The sequence below is a fragment of the Phalacrocorax carbo genome, chromosome 10 (genome assembly GCF_963921805.1).
Source record: "Phalacrocorax carbo chromosome 10, bPhaCar2.1, whole genome shotgun sequence".
Lineage (NCBI taxonomy): Eukaryota > Metazoa > Chordata > Aves > Suliformes > Phalacrocoracidae > Phalacrocorax > Phalacrocorax carbo.
Genome location: NC_087522.1, coordinates 23,716,830 through 23,736,397, shown reverse-complemented (window position 1 = coordinate 23,736,397; position 19,568 = coordinate 23,716,830). Strand labels below are relative to the sequence as shown.

Here is a 19,568-nt window from a genome sequence, read left to right as displayed (position 1 = left end):
AAGAGTGAGGATGGAGACTGGAAAACCCAAATAGCCAACAGCTGCACCACAACTGAGAAAGTGATTTGATCAGTCTGTCAGGACTTCTCACTTGTTTTGGGCACTAAAGCTAGTGCCTTTGGATAGTTGGCATTCCATGGATTATCTTCCACCTGGATCCAAAGACCAATACCTGTGTGCAATATTTGATTCTTTCCAGGATGGTGGAGAAGTTCGGCCGATACTCTGGGCTGTGCTGCCAGCACTGTGTCATGATCCGGTACCTTAAAATAAGTAAACAAACAAAAAAAACTGATCAAGAAAGATAATTATGTAAAATGTGTTTCAGTGTGAAGTGACCAAGGGCCCAGAGGAACTGCACAGGGCCCAAAGGAGGAGAGAAGAAGTGGACATGTCATTTCTGCGTCCTTGGCTCCTGAGCCATTATGGGACCACTGCTTAAAGCAAATCCTGTAGTGGAGGCAGCAGCTCAAGAGACACTCAGTGATACCCACCTAACACTGTGGGCAGTCACCATTCCTTGACTAAAGGGGTCTAACCTGTTTGATAGCCACTGCCCTTTGGCTTGTGGGAGTAAGGAAATACTTACACTGGCCCTGGGCAGTTTTTTGGTGGATCCATTCTTCCTCCACTGGTGACAAATTCCAGCACTTCCTGATTGGTTTTGCAAGGGTAAGGCATGTAGCCTAGAGAGAAAATCTCCCAAAGCAGCACACCAAAGGACCTGTGCCATAAACAAGCCGACAATACCGATTAGGTTTCATCTGTGCACCACAAACCAGGCATGAAGCTGTGTAGGTAACACCACAGCAACAACCTTTCAAAGCTGTAGGCCAACCACAGTAATGTGCAATTAGCATGATTATGAGTCAACTTTGATATGAAGATTAAAGAAAAAAATAAATAATCAAAACTATTGCTCAAGCTCCAGGTAGCTTTGCAGAGGTCTCAAAATATTTGAATAACTCTGAAGTTGTTCTTTCTGCCGCATTTGATATTTCTAGAGCAGGAAATGCCAGAGCACCCTTTGCTATATATGGTCTAACAGAAAAGAATTGTTAGATCTGGCACGGAGAGTCCTACCTTACTTGGGAAGACTCGAGCTGTTTGAATCCGTGTTTGTGACCAGGATGCTCAATAATAAAATTATGTGAGAGACATCCAGTGAAACCGAAAGGCAGCAGCATTTATGATATGGTTGCTCTCCTTTTTCACCTTCCCAGACCAGTTAGGCAGTACCACTGAAAATAATATATGACTTAGACCCAGGGTAGTTGAGAGGGTTCTGCCAGGACTTCGGCAGGGTCAGAATTTTAAAAGTCACTATTTGCAGCAAAGGTGGAAGAAATTTCCAGTACATGCATGTTACTTATAATAGCCTGTCACAGGAACTGTAGCGCTTTCCTTCAAAATATTTAGCACTGGCTGCTCACAGTTAGGCGCTGATAAGCGATCCCTTGTCTTCCGGCATAACTAACAACTTCAGGAAACTGGGTCAGTGTGGCATTTAAGGGAATGTCTCAGTACAGTATGTTGGAGAATCTACTGTACAGGGAGCGAGGTGTTTGTACGCAACTGGAAAGCTTCCAGTCCCCAGCACCTGTGCAAGATTGTGCGACTGTTGTTGAGGGGGTGCTTATTTTAAAGAAAGTTCAAGTTACGTGAGGAATCAATATATGAATATTGTTTCCTCAGCAACCAGCAAGGACTTCTGATTAAATCTGCCACTATTTTATATACAACAGAACAAAATTAGACAAAAGAGTCATCCTGGATGGTACAGAGAGAGTCATTTACAAGATGATATAAAAGCAGGCCTCATCACTGATAGAAACTGGGTGGCAGATACTGAGGGTTGAAGGAAGTGTCTGATGGTGTTTGTCTGGATTTTTAACTGAGACTTCTTGAGAATCTAAACTGCTTTCTCTTTTCACTTCTTGATTACCTTTATATGATGCTCTACATTTATGTATGGAAAATTTTTATTACCGCCATTTACATTAGATTTTTTTATGTATTCAGAATTTTTTAGCTGTGCTTCTACTGAATGCAGAGGGAAGACTTCTAATATTGTTCTGGGAAGTTTTGACATTTTTAAGATTCCTGCTGAGCATACATTTTTTTTCTTGAGCAGTACATTTCTTGACCCTTCTCACTGAGTAGCAGAAGTCATTAAAAGACATTTGTTACCAGGTATCAGTCTTGGAGGTGAAAATGCCCTCTAGAAAAGCTTCTGGTGGCATCCACTTGACAGGAAGCATGGCTCTTCCTCCCTTGCGGTAGTAACTTGCTCTGGGAAAGATGAAATGCATGGAGAATGTCACACAGCCTGAAAGGGCTCAGATATAGAAAAGATCTTATCACCACAGCAACAGCAGCTGGGGATTGCATGCGGCAATGGGGGCCAAGTGAGAAAAAGGGAGAGTCATCAACACAAATAGTGCAATGAAGCAGTATTTTATACTCTCTGTAACTGGGATGGAAGCTAAGGGTGTTGTAGGTGTACAGCTGAAGACACAAAATTTGCCAATGCTTTGCACAGGGTGCTGATGCAGCAAGTTTTCTGGACATCATAAACTGAGAATTATGGGGGGGGGGTTGGGTTTTTTTTGTTTGGTTGGTTGTTTTTTTTTATTTTAAGATATTTTATGATCAACTAGCTAATAAACTTGCCTATGTTTGGTTTAGTGTCCATATGTGTTTGCAGTGTTCCCTGGGTCCTAGTAGGCATAGATGTGTTAATTTACAGTCTGTTAACTCCAGTTAGTTAACTGGTAATCAAATTCAGACACATAATGAATGGTTCCACTGCTTCAGGTTCTATGAAACAGTTCAAACCGGTCAAAGTGACACAGATTACCGAGTTATTCACAGGACTGAAATGGCCTTTCGCTTACCTGTATATATCCCTGGCCATCCCAAAGTCACCAATCTTGGCTATTCGTCCTGCTCCGGTGCAGGTCAAAAGGCAATTCCTTGCAGCTATATCTCTTTAAAAGAAAAATAAATTATTAATTCTAATTCTAAACTCTTAAGTAGCTAAAGGAACAAGGAAAGAATATTAGTCTCAGTCCTGCAAGTCTTAGTTAAGTCATCTTTACACAAATGAGGATAAAAGCTTTATTAAAAAATAAGAAATAATGCCAGCTACATTATCATTTTTATTAACCACAATTCTTAAACTGCATTTACATTACATTTTCTGCTCAGTGTTTTCCAAGCATTCCCCACTCCCACCTCCTTTCCTAAGGCAGAAAACAGGGTCAGTATGAGACTATGGAGAGATCCAACCTCTTTTGCTTCAACCACATTATGACAGATTTCTTTCTTGCTCAATTTTTTTTTTCTTTTTTAGAGACTGGCATCTCAGCAGTGTCTCCATTAGTTACAGACATGATGCTATTGGGTAGTCTTAGTAAAGTGCTTGAAAAGTCAATGGAGGACCAGATTTGGTAAACTATTGCTTTGCTGCTTCTGGATATCTCCCATGGAACCAAGCAAAGCTACATATGGGCACAGCCATTTGCTGAGTGCAGGTTTAGCTTGTGACAAACGGCAGTGATGACTGCATGGCCGAGACTGAAGGATTTGTGTTCGTTTTAAAAATGCATTCTGAAAAGGAGCTCATTAAAAATCACAGCACAGCGGGGGTCCTGTTCACTGCCAAGAAAAATGGGCTCCTTGACCAACTCATATGTTTATTTCCACTGCCAGCCTTGAAAAATCCCTCAGGATTTGGAAGTCAAGCTCAGCTTTCTCCCCCATCATCAGCTGTGATTGCTAGATGACAAACCTGCCGTTAATGACATCTCCCTAACCCCACTACACTACCTTTTCCCCCTAGCATACTGTTATCTGTAATGGTAACCTTCCCTTCCCGACCCACTCTAAGTAATAGTGACATCACCAACAAATACTAACACAGAACCTAAACGAAACCCCTTCTATACTGATTTCTTGAATTGGTGGCTAAAACAAAATGAATCCATTCCCAGGTTGCTTATAACAGAGATCTAACAGTATAGATTGACCCAGAGAGTTTTGTTTTTTAAGTGATGTGCTACTATTAAAAGAGTCAAGCACTAGTTCTTCCATCTCCCTCCTGAAATTTAGATTGGTCTTGAGCAATAACAGCTGGCCTGTCCCTTTGCTGACGTAAATGTTAGAAGCTTTGTACGATGACTGCTGGGCTCAGTGACATATGATAAGAAAACCGGGGAACCTGGTTTTCTACCTGACAGCAGAAATTAAAACTGGTTTTATAAAACACTTCTGGAGAAAATTTCCATTGAGTGTCTGTTGCGCTTCATGCAGCACAAGCAAGAATTGGACCTTATCATAAATTCAACAGATCGGGGTGGGTGGAGGTTGATAAAGAATATTACTATTACAGTAAGGATTTTTAAAAATAATGCTGTAGTGATTTAACTCTGTAGGTTCCAATTAGAATACTGATCCCTTCATGTACTTATTAAGAGGTCCAGGAGCCAAAACCTGTTGCACGCTCTTACTGCTCTTCTTTAATATCAGAAAACTCTAATCCTTTTTTCAAATGAACTTCTTTATTGTTCCAATATAAAGGAGACCGAAAACTGTCTCAGATGCTCTAATCATAAAGCCTAACATATCCCATATCGCAATCTCATGGCTTTTTGCTCCGATAGCTGCTTGCCACTTGTTTCCCTCGGTTTCTCGTGTCTCTGCTCACTCTTGCCTAGCTCTGCCCCTTTGCTCTGCGCACGGGTTGTCTGCTTGCATAGCTCCAGCCTGCACGTCAGGCTAGTTAGCGCCTGCGTGACCCTCTCGTGTGCAGGCCTCTCCTTTCCTTTACACACAAGGACTGAACTCAGCACGGAGTTCATACTCAGGGAGGAATTCAGTTGCACACTGTGCCTGGGAACATTATGAGGTGAAACAACCCTTAATCAGAAGCAAATCGTACAATCATAGAATGTCCTGACTTGGAAGGGACCCACAAGGATCATTGAGTCCAACTCCTGCCCTGCACAGGACAAGCCCAAAATTCACACAAGGAGTCCAATATCCAACTGGGAATTTTAAAAGGCTACCTATAATAACCTCTACCTGTTCTATAATATTTTATTCTTATTTTAAGCTTGCCATATCAACATTTTTTTGCTCTACAAAAGAGCAAAAAGAGGTGTGAACCAACAAATATGGGCTCCTCAAGACCACACGGCAGGTCAGCTGCTGAGCTGGGAAGGAAGCCTTAGAGTTGTGTTTTTACCTCCTATTATGCCTGTTCTACCCTTCTGTAGTCAATGGTTCATATATGATGGGCTGTCCTGTGCTGATGGGATAGGGAAAACATTAAGTCAAGATAGGGAGAGCAGAGAAGAGAGAAATGATACTTTATTGTCTTACAAGCTAACACAGAGTGACACTACCATCTAGTGGACTACAGGGCTAATCTCAAATGTGTCTAGATTGTAGGCATCTGAAAATCAACACTTGAAAATGTTCACTGCGAACAGAAGATTCCTTCCTCCCCAGCAGCGCAAAGGGCAGTGCAGAGCCTAACTCCTACCAAATACCAGTGAGACCAGCCTGGACATCTAAGCACAGGCCTGTATTGCTAGAGGAAGTCTCTGTCTCCCCCCCTGGAGATTAGTTCTGCCTAATCCACTACAAAAAGAAACTATGTGACTTCACACACCTCGAGATAAGTCAGAAGGGACTGTTTCTCCTCACCTGTGGATGAAATGATTCTCTTCCAGATATTTACAGCCGCAGGCAATATCCCTAGCGATGTTCAGCAGGTCCTGCATTGTTAGCGTGGATGGTTGATTCTGGAAAAGGACACGCAGAAAACGGTAAGGGTAGAATAATGGAGTAGTTCAGGCAGGGGATAATCGGAGGGGAAAAGAAGGGAAAGGGAGAGACATACGTACAGGGTGGCGGAAGGGTTAAATAAGTCAGAAGCAAAGAGGAACATAAGCAGATCAAAGTAGAGTTGGGAAATGAATAAACTCTTATTTAAGCCAAAAAACTTTCAGAAGATTTAACTTGTCCTGAGCTCAGTGCATGAGTGCAAGCTGGTGAGAGATTTATGGCCTGGCCTGAAGAGCCTAACAAAGGTGGTGGGAGAGAACTCTTCCCTGCTGGTGTTGGATTTTGTGAAATCAGAAGACAAGCAGGTTTAAAAGGTGGGATGGGAGAGAAAAAAACCCACCCACTTTTAAAGAGTGGGTTAATAAATTAGCAACACAAATTAGCTCATGAGTCAGAGAGAGAGCAAAGATGCAGGAGAGCACATCTCTGCACCAGCAGTGAGCATTCATCAACTTACCCATTCTTGTGGAGGGACAGATATTATTCTCAGGAGCAGTATGCAAAAAAAGGGATGCTTTACTACAGGACTCTGGGACTGGTAGTAGTCCTTTACCATCTTGCACTTCCCTAACTAAGAACGATAACAAAGCCTTTCTCCAGGAGCTCTGCTTATTTACACCCCATCATTTATTTCCCCATAGGAAAATTGCCTTGGTGTTTCTCCAGGAACTTCAGTATTGCTCTTGGGAAGGGTGGAGAGAAATCACTACACTCAAAAGCCCAAGAGCTATCAAATAAATTGTTCTTTTTAAGGCTGCTTCGGTTTCTGGATGCTGTTATCACTGTAATTTCTCATGCTCAAACCACATAACATACACAACAGCCATTGAGCACTATTTTTATTGGCCAGGCAAATTATTGCACAAAGCTCTTGGACATCTGCCAGGGAGAATTACTATAGTTATAAGGTAGGCATTTCTGGAGAGGAAATGATGAGCAAGGATGAGAAATAGAACCATGGGCTTCCAGACCTTCTCTGCTACGGGATGCCTCTGGCAGAGGACTGTGATGGACGTGCATTTTCTCTGCAGTCAGGGAAACTATTTGTGAAATACATTAACGATGGGGCTAGTTCTGTTTTCAGAAAAGGTGTACAGGGATTATTTTTTTTTTAGTATTATTGTATTTGCTCTCTGCTAGCATACCAGCTAACATAGCAGTGGGTTTGTTTTCACATGATATTTTTAAAGTAAATGGTCTTTATATTACAACTATACATAATATTCAAATAAGAGTATTTATTATTGTCTGCTGCCCATAGGCTTTACCTACTCACAGAAATTGTACCGCTTTCACTACAAATGCCAAAAATAAAGATATTCAATCTCCTCCATCTTGGTCCTCTTATACCGCTGTAAGTGCATTTAATTAGTATATTTACTCCTATATGAGGAACAGATTAAGCTCGATCTTTTAACAACATGTTAACAGCAGCATAGGAGTATACACACATGAAGTATATTGTCATAACTATTTGGGGTGTATGTGTGTCTGGAGGAGAAGCTGTGCAATTATTTAACAGCTGTGCTCAGGATCACGCTATTAAGAAGCAAGAAACATATCTGGAATCAGCTACTCATTATACAAACACTGAAACTAATTAACTCCAAATATTCACTGCACTTGGTTGGCATCAATATAGTATTAGAAATCAGAGATAATTTGCAAAAACCATCATGACAGCTTTTTATAAAGGTGGGTTTTCTTAACCAAAAATATTTGATTTTATAATTTCGTTCGCGTTGCTTTAAACCCCTGTCACAGTGCTACACGCAGCCTCAGCTAGTCAACTAGCATAAATTTGTGCATCTCCATGTAGTGCGGATGCGCACCTGCTGAGGACCTCATACTACAAATTCCCATTACTGCACGTCGGTGTTATAACTTCAGCTTCTCACACACCATCGCAGCGCACAGAAAACAAGGCAGACATTGAGAAAAGGAAGCCCCTTAATTTGTAGTCCAGTTGGCAGAAAACTCTGGAACGGCAGGGCAGAATTTTGCTCTTTTTCCTCCTCAGTTACTAATAAACTGGAATTCTGGCACTGCTTTCGTTTTCTCTCACGGACATCTGCTTACCTCAAGCAAGCAGACGTATGTATCCAGAAGTTTGTAGGAGCTGGGACACATACACAGCCCTGCTTGGCTTCAGTGCTTTTATCTAATTCATAATAATAATAAAAACAGCAATACTAAAATCAACCACAAGCCTAGCATGGAAGTTATCTCACCACCCTGGGTCGATTCTGCCGAAGAAAGCTCTTCATATCTCCTCCAGCCATGAGCTCAAGCAGAATGAAGCGAGGCAGCGTCTGGAGGCTGACACCGATGCACTGCACGATATTTTGGTGATTGAATTTACTGAAAGCCAAGATCACAGCGACATGGAAGAGAAAGACAGCGTTAGTACCTGGCCAACATCCATCACGCTCACTGTGCCTTGAGCTGTGACAACCCGGATTGAAGCAAATCCTGATGCAGTGCAAGTTACCAAACAAATTCCCACTTCAGCCAGATTAAAATGCCTCTCTGATTATGACAGCCCCAAGATCAGCGTTATGCCTCGCTTTGCCCATGAAAAGCTTTCACCAGAAGGTATGAAAAGCTGAAAATAAAGCAGAGCCTTCTGTCCATGAAGAGAGAATTATGGACACGCTGACTGAAAGATGGGGGTGACATGAGAAGGAAAAGAAAGCTAAGTGCTTCAAATATGCACGTATTATTGGCATTTGTGAAACAAAATCCTGACTGGCGGGGATTTTAATTCAGCATTTGTTATTTTAAATATACTGCTGTCTAGTTTGGTAGACTCAGATTGATATCTAGTCTGCTGAAGAGGGGCTCAGCTACTATCTGCTGCAGCAGCTGCTTGTGTGATGGCTTTCTGCCTCTTACAAAAGAAAGCTGATACTTTCAAGAAGCTCAGTAAGACTCAGTCATTAGAAAACAGCATCTTCCCTTGGATAGTGATTACCTGGATGATACAAGAACTAAAAATGTTAAGGAAATTGAGGTAGAGAAAAGGTCATGTGCTACTAAGTGAATCAAAGCACTCTGTAATCGGTTGGAAAAAAAACCCCATACATCAGTGTTACCTCCTGTTCAGCTGCCAAAGTTCTTGCAGACTTCAGCAAGTGGCACTATGTCATGAGATTCATGCTTTAATAGCAGAAAAACAGTTTCTAGGTATGAGCTGGGCCAGACAATGAGAAGAGGAACTTAATGTTGCACAAACTAAAAATGCATAAATTCTGATCACTTACAATCAACCCTAACTAGACTATCATTTTAAAGTCACCCTTGACTGTATTATTGTTTTAAGCTTATGGATTTGGGTTACTGAAGTTAGTTCTAAGACTGGAATACTTAAAGTACAGGTGGTGGTAGGAATGGCTGGCCGTTATCTTTTCCAGGCAGGTTTTATAGATCTTATAGTTCACCATCGGAAGGTTGTGCCGATGAGACCTTATAAAGGTTCTGTCAAGCTTGCAAAGGCATCAAAAGCCAGAACACATGTAAGAGAATTGACCACACTGGAAGAAGGGCCGTGTTCCACCTGTGCAAGCTATACACGCAGAGCCATATGTTATCACTGCCGAGGTTTCAGAGTGTCTCGCTCAGCTATTTTTGTGCAAAGAACGGGTAAAATCCCAGGACCTTCACTGCAGAAAGCACTTACTTATGGCAAACAGCTCTACAGATAGGAAAAGCAAAAAGGCTGCACGTACACTTAGCTACTGCCTGAAAGACACAATGGGAAAAGCTTTTCACACTCTCTCCTTCTTCAGGTTTCTGCCAAACCTGCTCATATAAGAACTCTTTTATTTGCAAGAGATAATATAGTTCAAGCACTAGCATCCAAGCCTAAAAACTTACCTCCCTGGCACAAAGCCAGTTTTACACCTTGGTTGAGGTCTTGCAGAGGCTGAACTTCTGAGTCACAGCACAGGTGGCTCTAATCTTTAGCTTTCCTATTGCTTTCCATTTCATCATTGAACGTTTTTTTAGCAAGGGCTTCAGGACATGATTTACACTTAGTAAAAAGGCAATGGGATTCTTTGAAAAGGAAAACATTTCAAACGCAGAACATATTTGTACAAAAATATGCCTTTTTACTACTCTGAAGACAACCAGCAGAGCCAACCAGCAGAAGTTTTATTGAGATGTTGTACTGGTTTTGGGTGGAATAGAGTTAATTTTCTTCACCGTAGCTCATATGGTGCTATCTTTTGGATTTGTGATCAAAACAGTGTTGATAACACATTGATGTTTTAGTTCTTGCTGAGCAGTGCTTACGCAGCACTAAGTCTTCTCACCCCACCCCACCCGCGGGTGGGCTGGGGTGCACAAGAAGCTGGGAGGGGGCACAGCCGGGACAGCTGACCCCAACTGACCCACGGGGTATCTCACACCACAGACGCCATGCTCAGCATATAGCGCTGGGGAAAGAAGGGGGGATGTTTGGAGTTCGGCATCTGTTGTCCCAAGTAACCGTTACGCTTTCCCGGAGATGACCGAACACCTGCCTGCCCGTGGGAAGGGGCGAACGAGTTCTTTATGTTGCTTTGCTTCGGTGCCCAGCTTTTCCTTTACCAATTCTGTTGTCTTTATCTCAGCCCATGAGTTTTCTTAATCTTGCCCATCCCACTGCTGCGTGGGGCTGAGCTGATGACTGGCATTAAACCACAACCAACCTCAGTTACTTTGAGATGAACAAGCAGCTGAAACCAGTAGCTCGTGTGCTACTAAAATGCCACCTGGTGAAAAGTAAGGCCAAATTTCTTTCCTGATCCCACGTTCGGAAGCAAGTGGATTAATAATTCTTATTACCTGCATTAGGCCTTTTCCCCCTGCCCACCATCAGTAGAAGAACCTTAAGCTGTACCTGATAATCAATGCTTCCATCAGGAAATCCATCTCATCCTGCTCTGAGCAGACTTCTGGCAGGGTCTGTTGAGAGGTAAAGACAGTGAGGACCACCCCACCAAGGAATTGAGAACATTTGGGTGAGCACCAAAGGAAGAAGAAAAAAAAGGCAAGAAAAGAACAGGCAGGTAACTTGTGAATGGCTTCAGGAACGTATGAGGAAGGCCTCATTTTGTCAGTGCCCAGTATATTGGACTGTATGGGGTAGGACTGTATTGGACTGTATGGGGTAGTTAAAGTTAGAACATGAAACTGGTGACCTACTTGGAGATTTTTTTTGTATGCATTTAACCATATGCAGTGTTCTGGAGCAAAATAGCATCAGGTACACATCAAGAAAGGCATTAGCTGGGGAATACAGATCTAGTAAACACTTTAAAACAACAGGCATTAATGTTTTCTCCCTTTCCTGTACGTCCACATTGCAGCACATGCTTCTATGTCGTATGACACAACCAGACACAATTTAAATACTTGTGTCATGTGGCCTTATAGCTTTCTCTCCTGCCAGCAGATTTGGACAGCATCTGCCACTGATAAACATGAATCAAGCATGCAGGCAGCAGTAGAAGCAGCATCTGTCACTGTGCCCAGTGTTTTAACATTACGGGATGGTGCGGCCACAGCTGTACGTAGGGCCCACTGCCAAACTGCACACAGAGAGGTGGGATGCTTACAGAATCACAATCACAGAATGGCAGGGGTTGGAAGGGACCTCTGGAGATCCTCTTGTCCAACCCCCCTGCATGAGCAGGGACACCCAGAGCAGGGGGCACAGGAACACACCCAGGTGGGTTTTGAATGTCTCCAGAGGAGACTCCACAGCCTCCCTGGGCAGCCTGTGCCCCTGCTCTGGCACCCGCACAGTAAAGAAGCTTTTTCTCATGTTTAGCTGGAACTTCCTGTGTTTCAGTTTGAACCCATTGCCCCTTGTCCTGTCATTGGGCACTACTGAAAAGAGCCTAGTCCCATCGTCCTGACACCCACCCTTTAGATATTTATAGGTATTGATGAGATTCCCCCCTCAGCCTTCTCTTCTCCAGGCTAAACAAACCCAAGTCTCTCAGCCTTCCCTCATAAGGGAGATGCTCCAGTCCCTCAATCATCTTGGTAGCTCTGTGCTGGGCTTGCTCAAGGAGTTCCACACCCTTCTTAAACTGGGGGGCCCAAAACTGCACACAGCACTCCAGGTGTGGCCTCACTGGGGCAGAGCAGAGGGGGAGGATAACCTCCCTCGCCCTGCTGGCCACACTCCTGTTAATGCACCCCAGGATACCGTTGGCTGCCTTGGCCACAAGGGCACATTGGTGGCTCATGGTCAGCTTGCTGCCCACCAGCACCCCCAGGTCCTTCTCAGCAGAGCTGCTTTCCAGTAGTTCAGCCCCCAGCCTGTACTGGTGCCTGGGGTTGTTCCTCCCCAGGGGCAGGACCTTGCACTTGCTCTTGTTGAATCCCATGAGGTTCCCCTGGGCCCAGCTCTCCAGCCTGCCCAGGTCTCACTGGATGGCAGCACAGCCTTCCAGCATATCAGCCGCTCCTCCCAGCTTGGTATCACCAGCCAACTTGCTGAGGTTACGCTCTATCCCATCATCCAGGTCATTGATGAATATATTGAACAGGGCTGGGCCCAGCACAGACCCCTGGGGAACAGCACTAGTTACGGGCCTCCATCCAGACTCTGCCCCGTTGATCACGACCCTCTGAGTTCTGTTGTTGAGCCAGTTCTCTATCCCTCACACTGTCCACTCCTCCAACCCACACTTCCTTAGCTTGTCCATGAGGATGTTATGGGAGACAGAGTTGAATGCCTTGCTGAAGTCGAGATAGACAACACCCACTGCGCTCCCTTCATTGACCCAGCCAGTCACGCCATCGTAGAAGGCTCTCAGGTTGGCCAAGCATGACCAACTGCTCAGCATGGTGAGGCTGGCATGGAAACAAGTTCTTGTCATCAGCAGTATGGTATACAGAAGACAGGGCTGCATTTTGCACTCTCAAATAAGTGATTGCTTCACCCAGGACAGTGCAGATAATCTATTAATTGGTGGAATACCCACAAACAATATGTGGAGTATGTTGCAAATATATTTTTCAATTTATTCCCAGTCTGCACCTGCTTCTTCTGCAAAGTCAGATCAGGACTGGTATGCTCCATCACGGAGCAAGGTGAGCACGGCCATAGCTTTGGCCCCATGGACACTCTACTAGTTTCCAGCCTTTTGATGATGTTCAGGGTGTTCACTTTACAGGGAACTGGGTGAACAAGAGGGCAGGTGGGCAGACAAGTAGCTGTTGTTGCTGAGACTTGCAAAACTGGTGACATCTTCACTGGATTATCACAACTGAACAACATGTCGATCTACTACTGTGTGCCACTGTGCTGTGGTGCTCCCTCCAGTTTGGACTGTGAAACTGGGTTGGGCCATTACAGCTGCATGCTAGTGCATGCTCTGGGTTTTCATGCACGTTTGTTCATTGGCACAGGGAAGTTCGTAACAAAATGCCATAATGCATGATCCTTTCATTATTCTTTTAAAGAGGGTTTTGAAAGACAGGAAAAATAACAACAGAACTTCTTTTTATTAATGAAATCTATGTTTTGGGCCAAACTCATAGAGGTAGGTTAGGTTCCCTGAGTCATAAAGCTTATAAAAGAACAAAAGCAGGCTATGAGCATCCTGCATTTCAGGGGTGAGTAACTGACAAATCCTGAGGCAACAGCAGTAATTTCACAGAAAACCAGCTTGTTATCTCTTGCCATTAATGACAGGGAAATTAGTATTATATCGTAATATATATTCACAGCAGCATATTTAGCATTGCAATACTAAAGACTACCTGAAAGTTTCACATACGGTAGACAAACACTGCTCTCAGTATAAAGGAAACGTAACTGAAAAACAATATAAATTTTTAAATATGGTAACGTAATGTGAAAAACTTAGGAGAAAGCACTCAAACCACTGACATGCAGAAGTAATAATATATAAGCATTACCATAAATGTGTACTGTTTGCTGTCACATAAATCCTTCATACTAATATTTGCCAGGGCTTTCTTTTCTTTATACAAGATGTAGTCTGCAATGCCCCCCCAAATGTCTGTTTGGTGTTATTCCCCCCCCCCCCCCCCCAATTCTTTGTTTTCTTGGCTACTCATATCTATAAAAATTGTAGTAGAAAAGCCATTGTGGCAGATTCTGTGCTGCGGTGAACTGATGGTTCTGTGTTGATTTCAAGGGAGCAGTATTTATTTATGTTGATAGAGAATTTGTTATTTTATTTTAACTAGTTGTATTATGCAGTCTCCAGTTGACAGCTTCCCATCTGAGGGCACTGATTCTATCTCTCCTGAGCAATGGGAAGGGAGCTTACAAAAGAGATTGCCCTTTTTAAATTATCCTCCTAGTTAGATCTCAACTTACAGCCATGAAGCATGCAGCAAATAAGACAGATGCTTTACTTTCAATCGGTTGATAGTGCCTTCCAGCTTAAAAATCAAAGTTTCTAATTCCTGGATGCAGTAATGTGTGGAAATACGCATCACACACATGGATACGTCTTTATGCATGTGATGAATGTGACCCTCCAACTGGAAGACTAATAAGATAACATGGCTCTTATGGATAATTATTGTTGTAGAAGAAATTTGTGGGTACTGACCTTGATAGCCACTTGAAGAGGGTTGGGATCCCCTGCAATGCCTACCACTGTTCCCTCATAAACCTCACCGAATGCACCATGTCCTAGTGCCCTGGAAGAAAAAAAGGGAGACCAGATGTTACTTATGCCCCTGGATCCAGCACTGGCTGGGCTCTTTTCAACCAGTCCACAAATAGGAATAGAACCTGATGTAAAAGATGGAAGCAACAACAGAGTTTTGTTTTAATGCCAAAGCCTCTGAAAATAACTTTTCAGTATTTTCTGTCACTGTCACTAATGCAGAGGGGGTTGGGTCCTTAATGGTTCTGAACAAATAAAGCAGCCTAATCAATCCTAGGGCCCTATCACCAAGTGTGGCAATAACAAAGCATGAAAGAATCGGAGAACAACAAAATATGGTAGCTGCAAGCTGATGTCTTCAGGAGGTGGTGTAAGACAGCACACAAGGATGATCAAGTTTTTCCTTCCACAGTTTACATAACTTTGATCAATATGAGCTGGATGGTAGAGAGGCAAAGAGCAACCTAGCAGGGATTTCCTTGTGACAGGAAATTTTCTTGCGACATGCAATGCTGAAAAAGAAATACTGCTACAGATTTAGAAGGGAGATACTGCCAGGTGGCAAGTGTAATCCAGGACATCACATAAAAACAGAGAGGTGAAATACCCTACGCTTTGTGTGGGAACATGGAACAGGAGACTTGTGAACTTATACTTTTGCTTGAGAACTTTATGGAATCAAAATATCTTCAAGAACATAGTAAGTGTCACATCGGTTGTATTTTGACTGGCTTGGACTAGGCGCTTTCCAGTTAGTCAGACAGGTGGCCCTCATTTTGTTGTCCTGGATACTTCACGGTGAGTAAAACAAGCATGTGAGCCCTACCTCTGCCTTTGCTTCAGGCTGCCTTTCTCGTCCCCTGCCGGAGAGCAACCCCTGCCGCAAGCCTTACCGAAGCAGAGAGATGTTCTTCCGTGGGATCTCCTTCAGCTCACTCAGAGTGGCGGCCTTCCCCGCGAAGCAGTAGTTGGGGTTGTAATCTGTCATGATGGCTGATGTGCGGATTTTGCTCAGTTTATATTCTGGGCTCTGCAGTCGTGCTCTGGCTCCTTCCATCTGCTGCTTCTTAAGGTGATAAACTAGGTGTGGGGGGGACAAATAAAAATGCACAAACTAGACCAACACCCGGAGAGAAAAGGCAATGGTGGCCACACAGACCAGAAAGAAACCAAGTCCGTAATATAAATGCTCAAGAAGTATCTTTAGCTCACCGGTATCACGCTCTTCTCCATGCTCTGTAGTGATTTAATACTGGCTATGCAAACAGGCTTATTCCTGCAGAGTCCTAATCACCTGGGAGCAGCTTCGGTTTCTGCTGCTTCTTTGCACATTGGCTGCGGACAGGCTGCTCCACAAGACACCTTGCTGGCATCGAGCCCCAAAAAGCATAACATCTCCCTGAATTCATTAAATATTTAATTACAGGCTATGACTTCATCCTATATAGCAATGGCTGTTAAAGAAATGCCTGCTAGAAGGGCTTTCCAAGCTCTTTTCTCTGTAGCAGAGCAGAGCAGTTTTTGCCCTCTGGGATTACGCTGGTGCCTAACTGCGGGGTGGTGATGTTTCCCATGACTTCTTTCTCCCTGTCCCTCTCACCCATTTAGGAGACCACACCACTCTAGCCCTAAGTATTAAAAGTAGTAGCATATGGTTGGATGGTCTCCTTTTGTCTAATTGGAAAAGCCAAGTCAAAGGGTGATAGGGGGTAAGTGTTTCTTACTGATAGATAGGCTGCCACAAGTGAGGATCATTCCAAGCACCACAGTCATAGCCACCACAGCTAGGAGGAGTGGGAGAGGAAGGTGTCCCTCTGGGATAGGGCTCTGAGGCACTGGAGAAAGAAAATAATAGAGGTGCATTAATCAGAAAACAATCAGAACTGCTCTAAAGCATCCCCCTCATGGTTGCTTCTATTTCAGAAAACAACAGAGAGATCATGGCTGGACAATCTTATAAAAAATACAGCAAATCCCTCTACAGTCCTGGAGATTGAAAAAATACCTTAAAATAGCTACCATTTAAAAAAACATTGTGAAGATAGAAAACTAAAAGATAAATCACAGACTGCCTATCCATTCTTCACTTTTTTATTAATGGGTAACTCCACTGCTCCCAAGTTGGAACTCTACACTCTTGATGCTTTGGAGTTGCAAGAGACTGTGCCAGGAAATGACAGTGAATACAGGCATCAGCTGAACAGGCACAGTGGGAAACTGCTGTGGAAGGCAGTAATTTGTGGCTTAAATAACTCAGCAGTAGGGGGTATGTTATACTGGAGAGGTATTTCTACTTAACTATCTGATATGCTGTGCCCATTCAGGAAGTTTACGCTGCGTCTATTTACAGACGTTTTACCTTCTACCTAATCTTAACCTGGATTTTGGAGGTGTTGGTAGAGATGCATCTCAGTGCGTAAGGAAAGGACATCAGGAATTTCCAGTCGTATGTTTGACTGAGATTTCTCTGTGTTCACTCGAGCCACCAGCTGTAACTTGGGGATTTGACCACCAAAAAAAAAAACCAGGAGGAGAGATGATACAAAGAATACAGACAATATCCGATGAGGATAAAACCCCCACATCTCACCAGTGCAGGTGACGTTATCATTGGCGAGCACAGCCCCCATCTCACATTGGCAGACTGGCAGGTTGGTGTCAGGGTCCCGCTTACAGTTGTCTGAGTGGCAGTGGCTGCAGTTAAGATAGATCTGAACCTCCACCTCGCCGTGACTCTCCATGGCTGAATGAGGAACCAGACACAACAGGCGAGTTTAGTTTAGCTTTTCCCATCTCGTCCAGTAAGGAAAAAAATAGAGCAGGTACCTACAACTTTTCTTCTCTGCAGCAGAGCAGATAGTCCAGCACAGTGTGGACACACATCAGAAACCAGAGAACAAATCAGAAACATGTCAGAAAATAAGAAATTGGGTCCCTCGAGCCCCAGAGAGGGCTTGAAGTGAATTGACCTGGGAATGTCTGGGACTGAGGATGTGCAGTTGAACTTGATGACTGGTATCTCTCTGGCTTAGAGGTTGAGAGGAAAAAGGTTCCAGAGCACTACAGATGTATTGAAAGAAATGACCACAGCTAAAGATCTGGCCTGCAGGGTGAAATATGCCTGAATGAAATTCATAAAAAGCACAGACAGGAGGAGAGGGTGCAGGAAAGAGGAAACAGAGAGGAAGAAGGAAAAAGGAGGAGGGAAAGAACTAAGAGGAATAAGCAGTAGTATATTGTACCTGCCAGGGGATGCAAGAAAATCTCTCCAATTGGGTTCACAAAAGAGATGCCATCCTGCCCACCAGCTGTGATATCATCATTATCAGAGGCATGCCCCCCTGGGGAAAGAAGAGTATGGCTAGCTGATCAGTGCTGCACGCTGCAAAAATGTGATGTCTCGGAAGGGCTGCACTCATTCCTGGCTCCTATCACCTGGTGTCACTCTGCAATATTCCAGACATATTTTAATATGAACAGCATCCTTGATGGACAAATGCTCACTTGACCCAGCCAAGCCAGTACCAAGGCTAGTGAACTGACTTATTCCAGTGTACTTTTCTCAGTTCAGCAAGGTAAAAAATATATTTGCTTTAAACAGAAAAAAGAAATGGAACATTTTCCCTGGGCAACCTGGGGACAGATGAAGGGGGACAAATTCAGCACACCTTCCAAATACTAAATCACGTCAGAACACTTCTATAACCTTGATTTTTCCAATTAAAGAGAGATGGTAGAAAGTGGGGCAGGTTTTATACCATTCAGCTTGAAGTATCTGTGTATCACCTTCCACAGTACTGTACCTCTGCACTGAGAGCTCTAGCCTTAACTGCAGGTGTTCTGAAGGGTACCAAATTAGACAGCATAACTATTCCTCCAACAGACCTACCTCTGTAGCCTCCACCTCCTCCACCAGAAGTACAAGCTCCTCCTCCCCCACCAAAGCCACCAGAGGTGGCCCACTGGAGCTTGGCTAGTGCCTGGGGACAAGCTTGACCCCCTTCTCCACCTTCCAGAAGGGACTTCCCAGCCTGAGGAAGCAGAGTCTCATCTCGCCAGCCACCACCTCCACCTTCACAGTCAGAGGAAAAAAAACCACCAAAAACACAACATGTGAGGGAAGCACAAGCACAGCAAAGTAGGAGAGATACTGTAAAGAGACAGAGATTGGCCCTTCTTAATTAAGGGCCTTAAGTGCCTGCATTTAAGTGAACTCCTTTAAGGATAAGAGAATCTATAGACAAGCTCTTTGTTGCCATGGTTAATAACAAAGTGGAAACCTAATGCGCAACCTGTGGTATGTGCTGCGTAACCAGCACCTTAGCACCAATTTCTGGTGGCATTAGGGAAATAAAGGGCCCACCGCTCCCTTTCGGGATCACTGGTTATGGCTTTCAGCCACGTGAGATGCTGAGGAATAAAAAACTGGGTTTCCTCATCTCCCTCTAGTGGCCCCTCTATAAGGCTGTTACAGCAGGAGATGGAGAACCACTGGACTTTTTTCTCTCTTAGGAATGGATTCTAGGCACAGTTGTTAAAAGATTATAAATAAACTTCCTTTTCTAGTATAATTCCCACAATATAATTCTTGTTGTTAGGGTTTCAGGGTAGTAACAGGAAAAAGTCTTCTCTTCAAAGGCCATTGTTACAGTGTGGAGGACTGGGCACCATCCCCCAAAATCATTTTCACTGAGTCATTTCAAAGAAGATAGGAGCCCTCCCATGGAACAGCTTCTACTGGACCATGCTGGAATGTCCTGTGCATTCTCTTTTTATCTGGTGACGCACCATATAAGAAGACATCCTTTATAGAGTACCAGCATATTTCTGACAACTACTGCCACAGAACAACTCCAAAAGACTGAAGAGAAGCCCCTCACTTCACACCTGCAAGACAACTTGTGTGTTAAGTCCGTGTGGTTTTAGCATCTCACCTGCTGCCCCAGTCCTCCCACTGACTCCAGGTACTGCAGTGCTGTTCTCAAATTGCTCCAGGGGTATGTCATCCAGGGAGCTGTCCTGAGCCTTCAGGTAGGCTTTTCCTCCTCCCCTGCTGCGATGAGCAAA

The 19,568-nt window shown here is 43.8% G+C and overlaps 1 protein-coding gene across 1 annotated transcript in view; it reads right to left on the bottom strand.

The window, feature by feature from the left end:
* The window catches only part of LTK (leukocyte receptor tyrosine kinase), a 106,097-nt gene that overhangs the window by 8,384 nt on the left and 78,145 nt on the right, over positions 1-19,568 (bottom strand). The window contains exons 16-29 of the mRNA XM_064462515.1: positions 19,436-19,561; positions 18,391-18,573; positions 17,744-17,842; positions 17,092-17,244; positions 16,226-16,336; positions 15,395-15,581; positions 14,442-14,532; positions 10,739-10,803; positions 8,085-8,214; positions 5,713-5,810; positions 2,898-2,990; positions 2,191-2,292; positions 590-724; positions 173-263 (exon numbers count right to left, since the gene is read on the bottom strand). Of these exons, the coding sequence (XP_064318585.1) occupies positions 173-263; positions 590-724; positions 2,191-2,292; positions 2,898-2,990; positions 5,713-5,810; positions 8,085-8,214; positions 10,739-10,803; positions 14,442-14,532; positions 15,395-15,581; positions 16,226-16,336; positions 17,092-17,244; positions 17,744-17,842; positions 18,391-18,573; positions 19,436-19,561 (1,664 nt within the window). The remainder of the gene's footprint in view (positions 1-172; positions 264-589; positions 725-2,190; positions 2,293-2,897; positions 2,991-5,712; positions 5,811-8,084; positions 8,215-10,738; positions 10,804-14,441; positions 14,533-15,394; positions 15,582-16,225; positions 16,337-17,091; positions 17,245-17,743; positions 17,843-18,390; positions 18,574-19,435; positions 19,562-19,568) is intronic.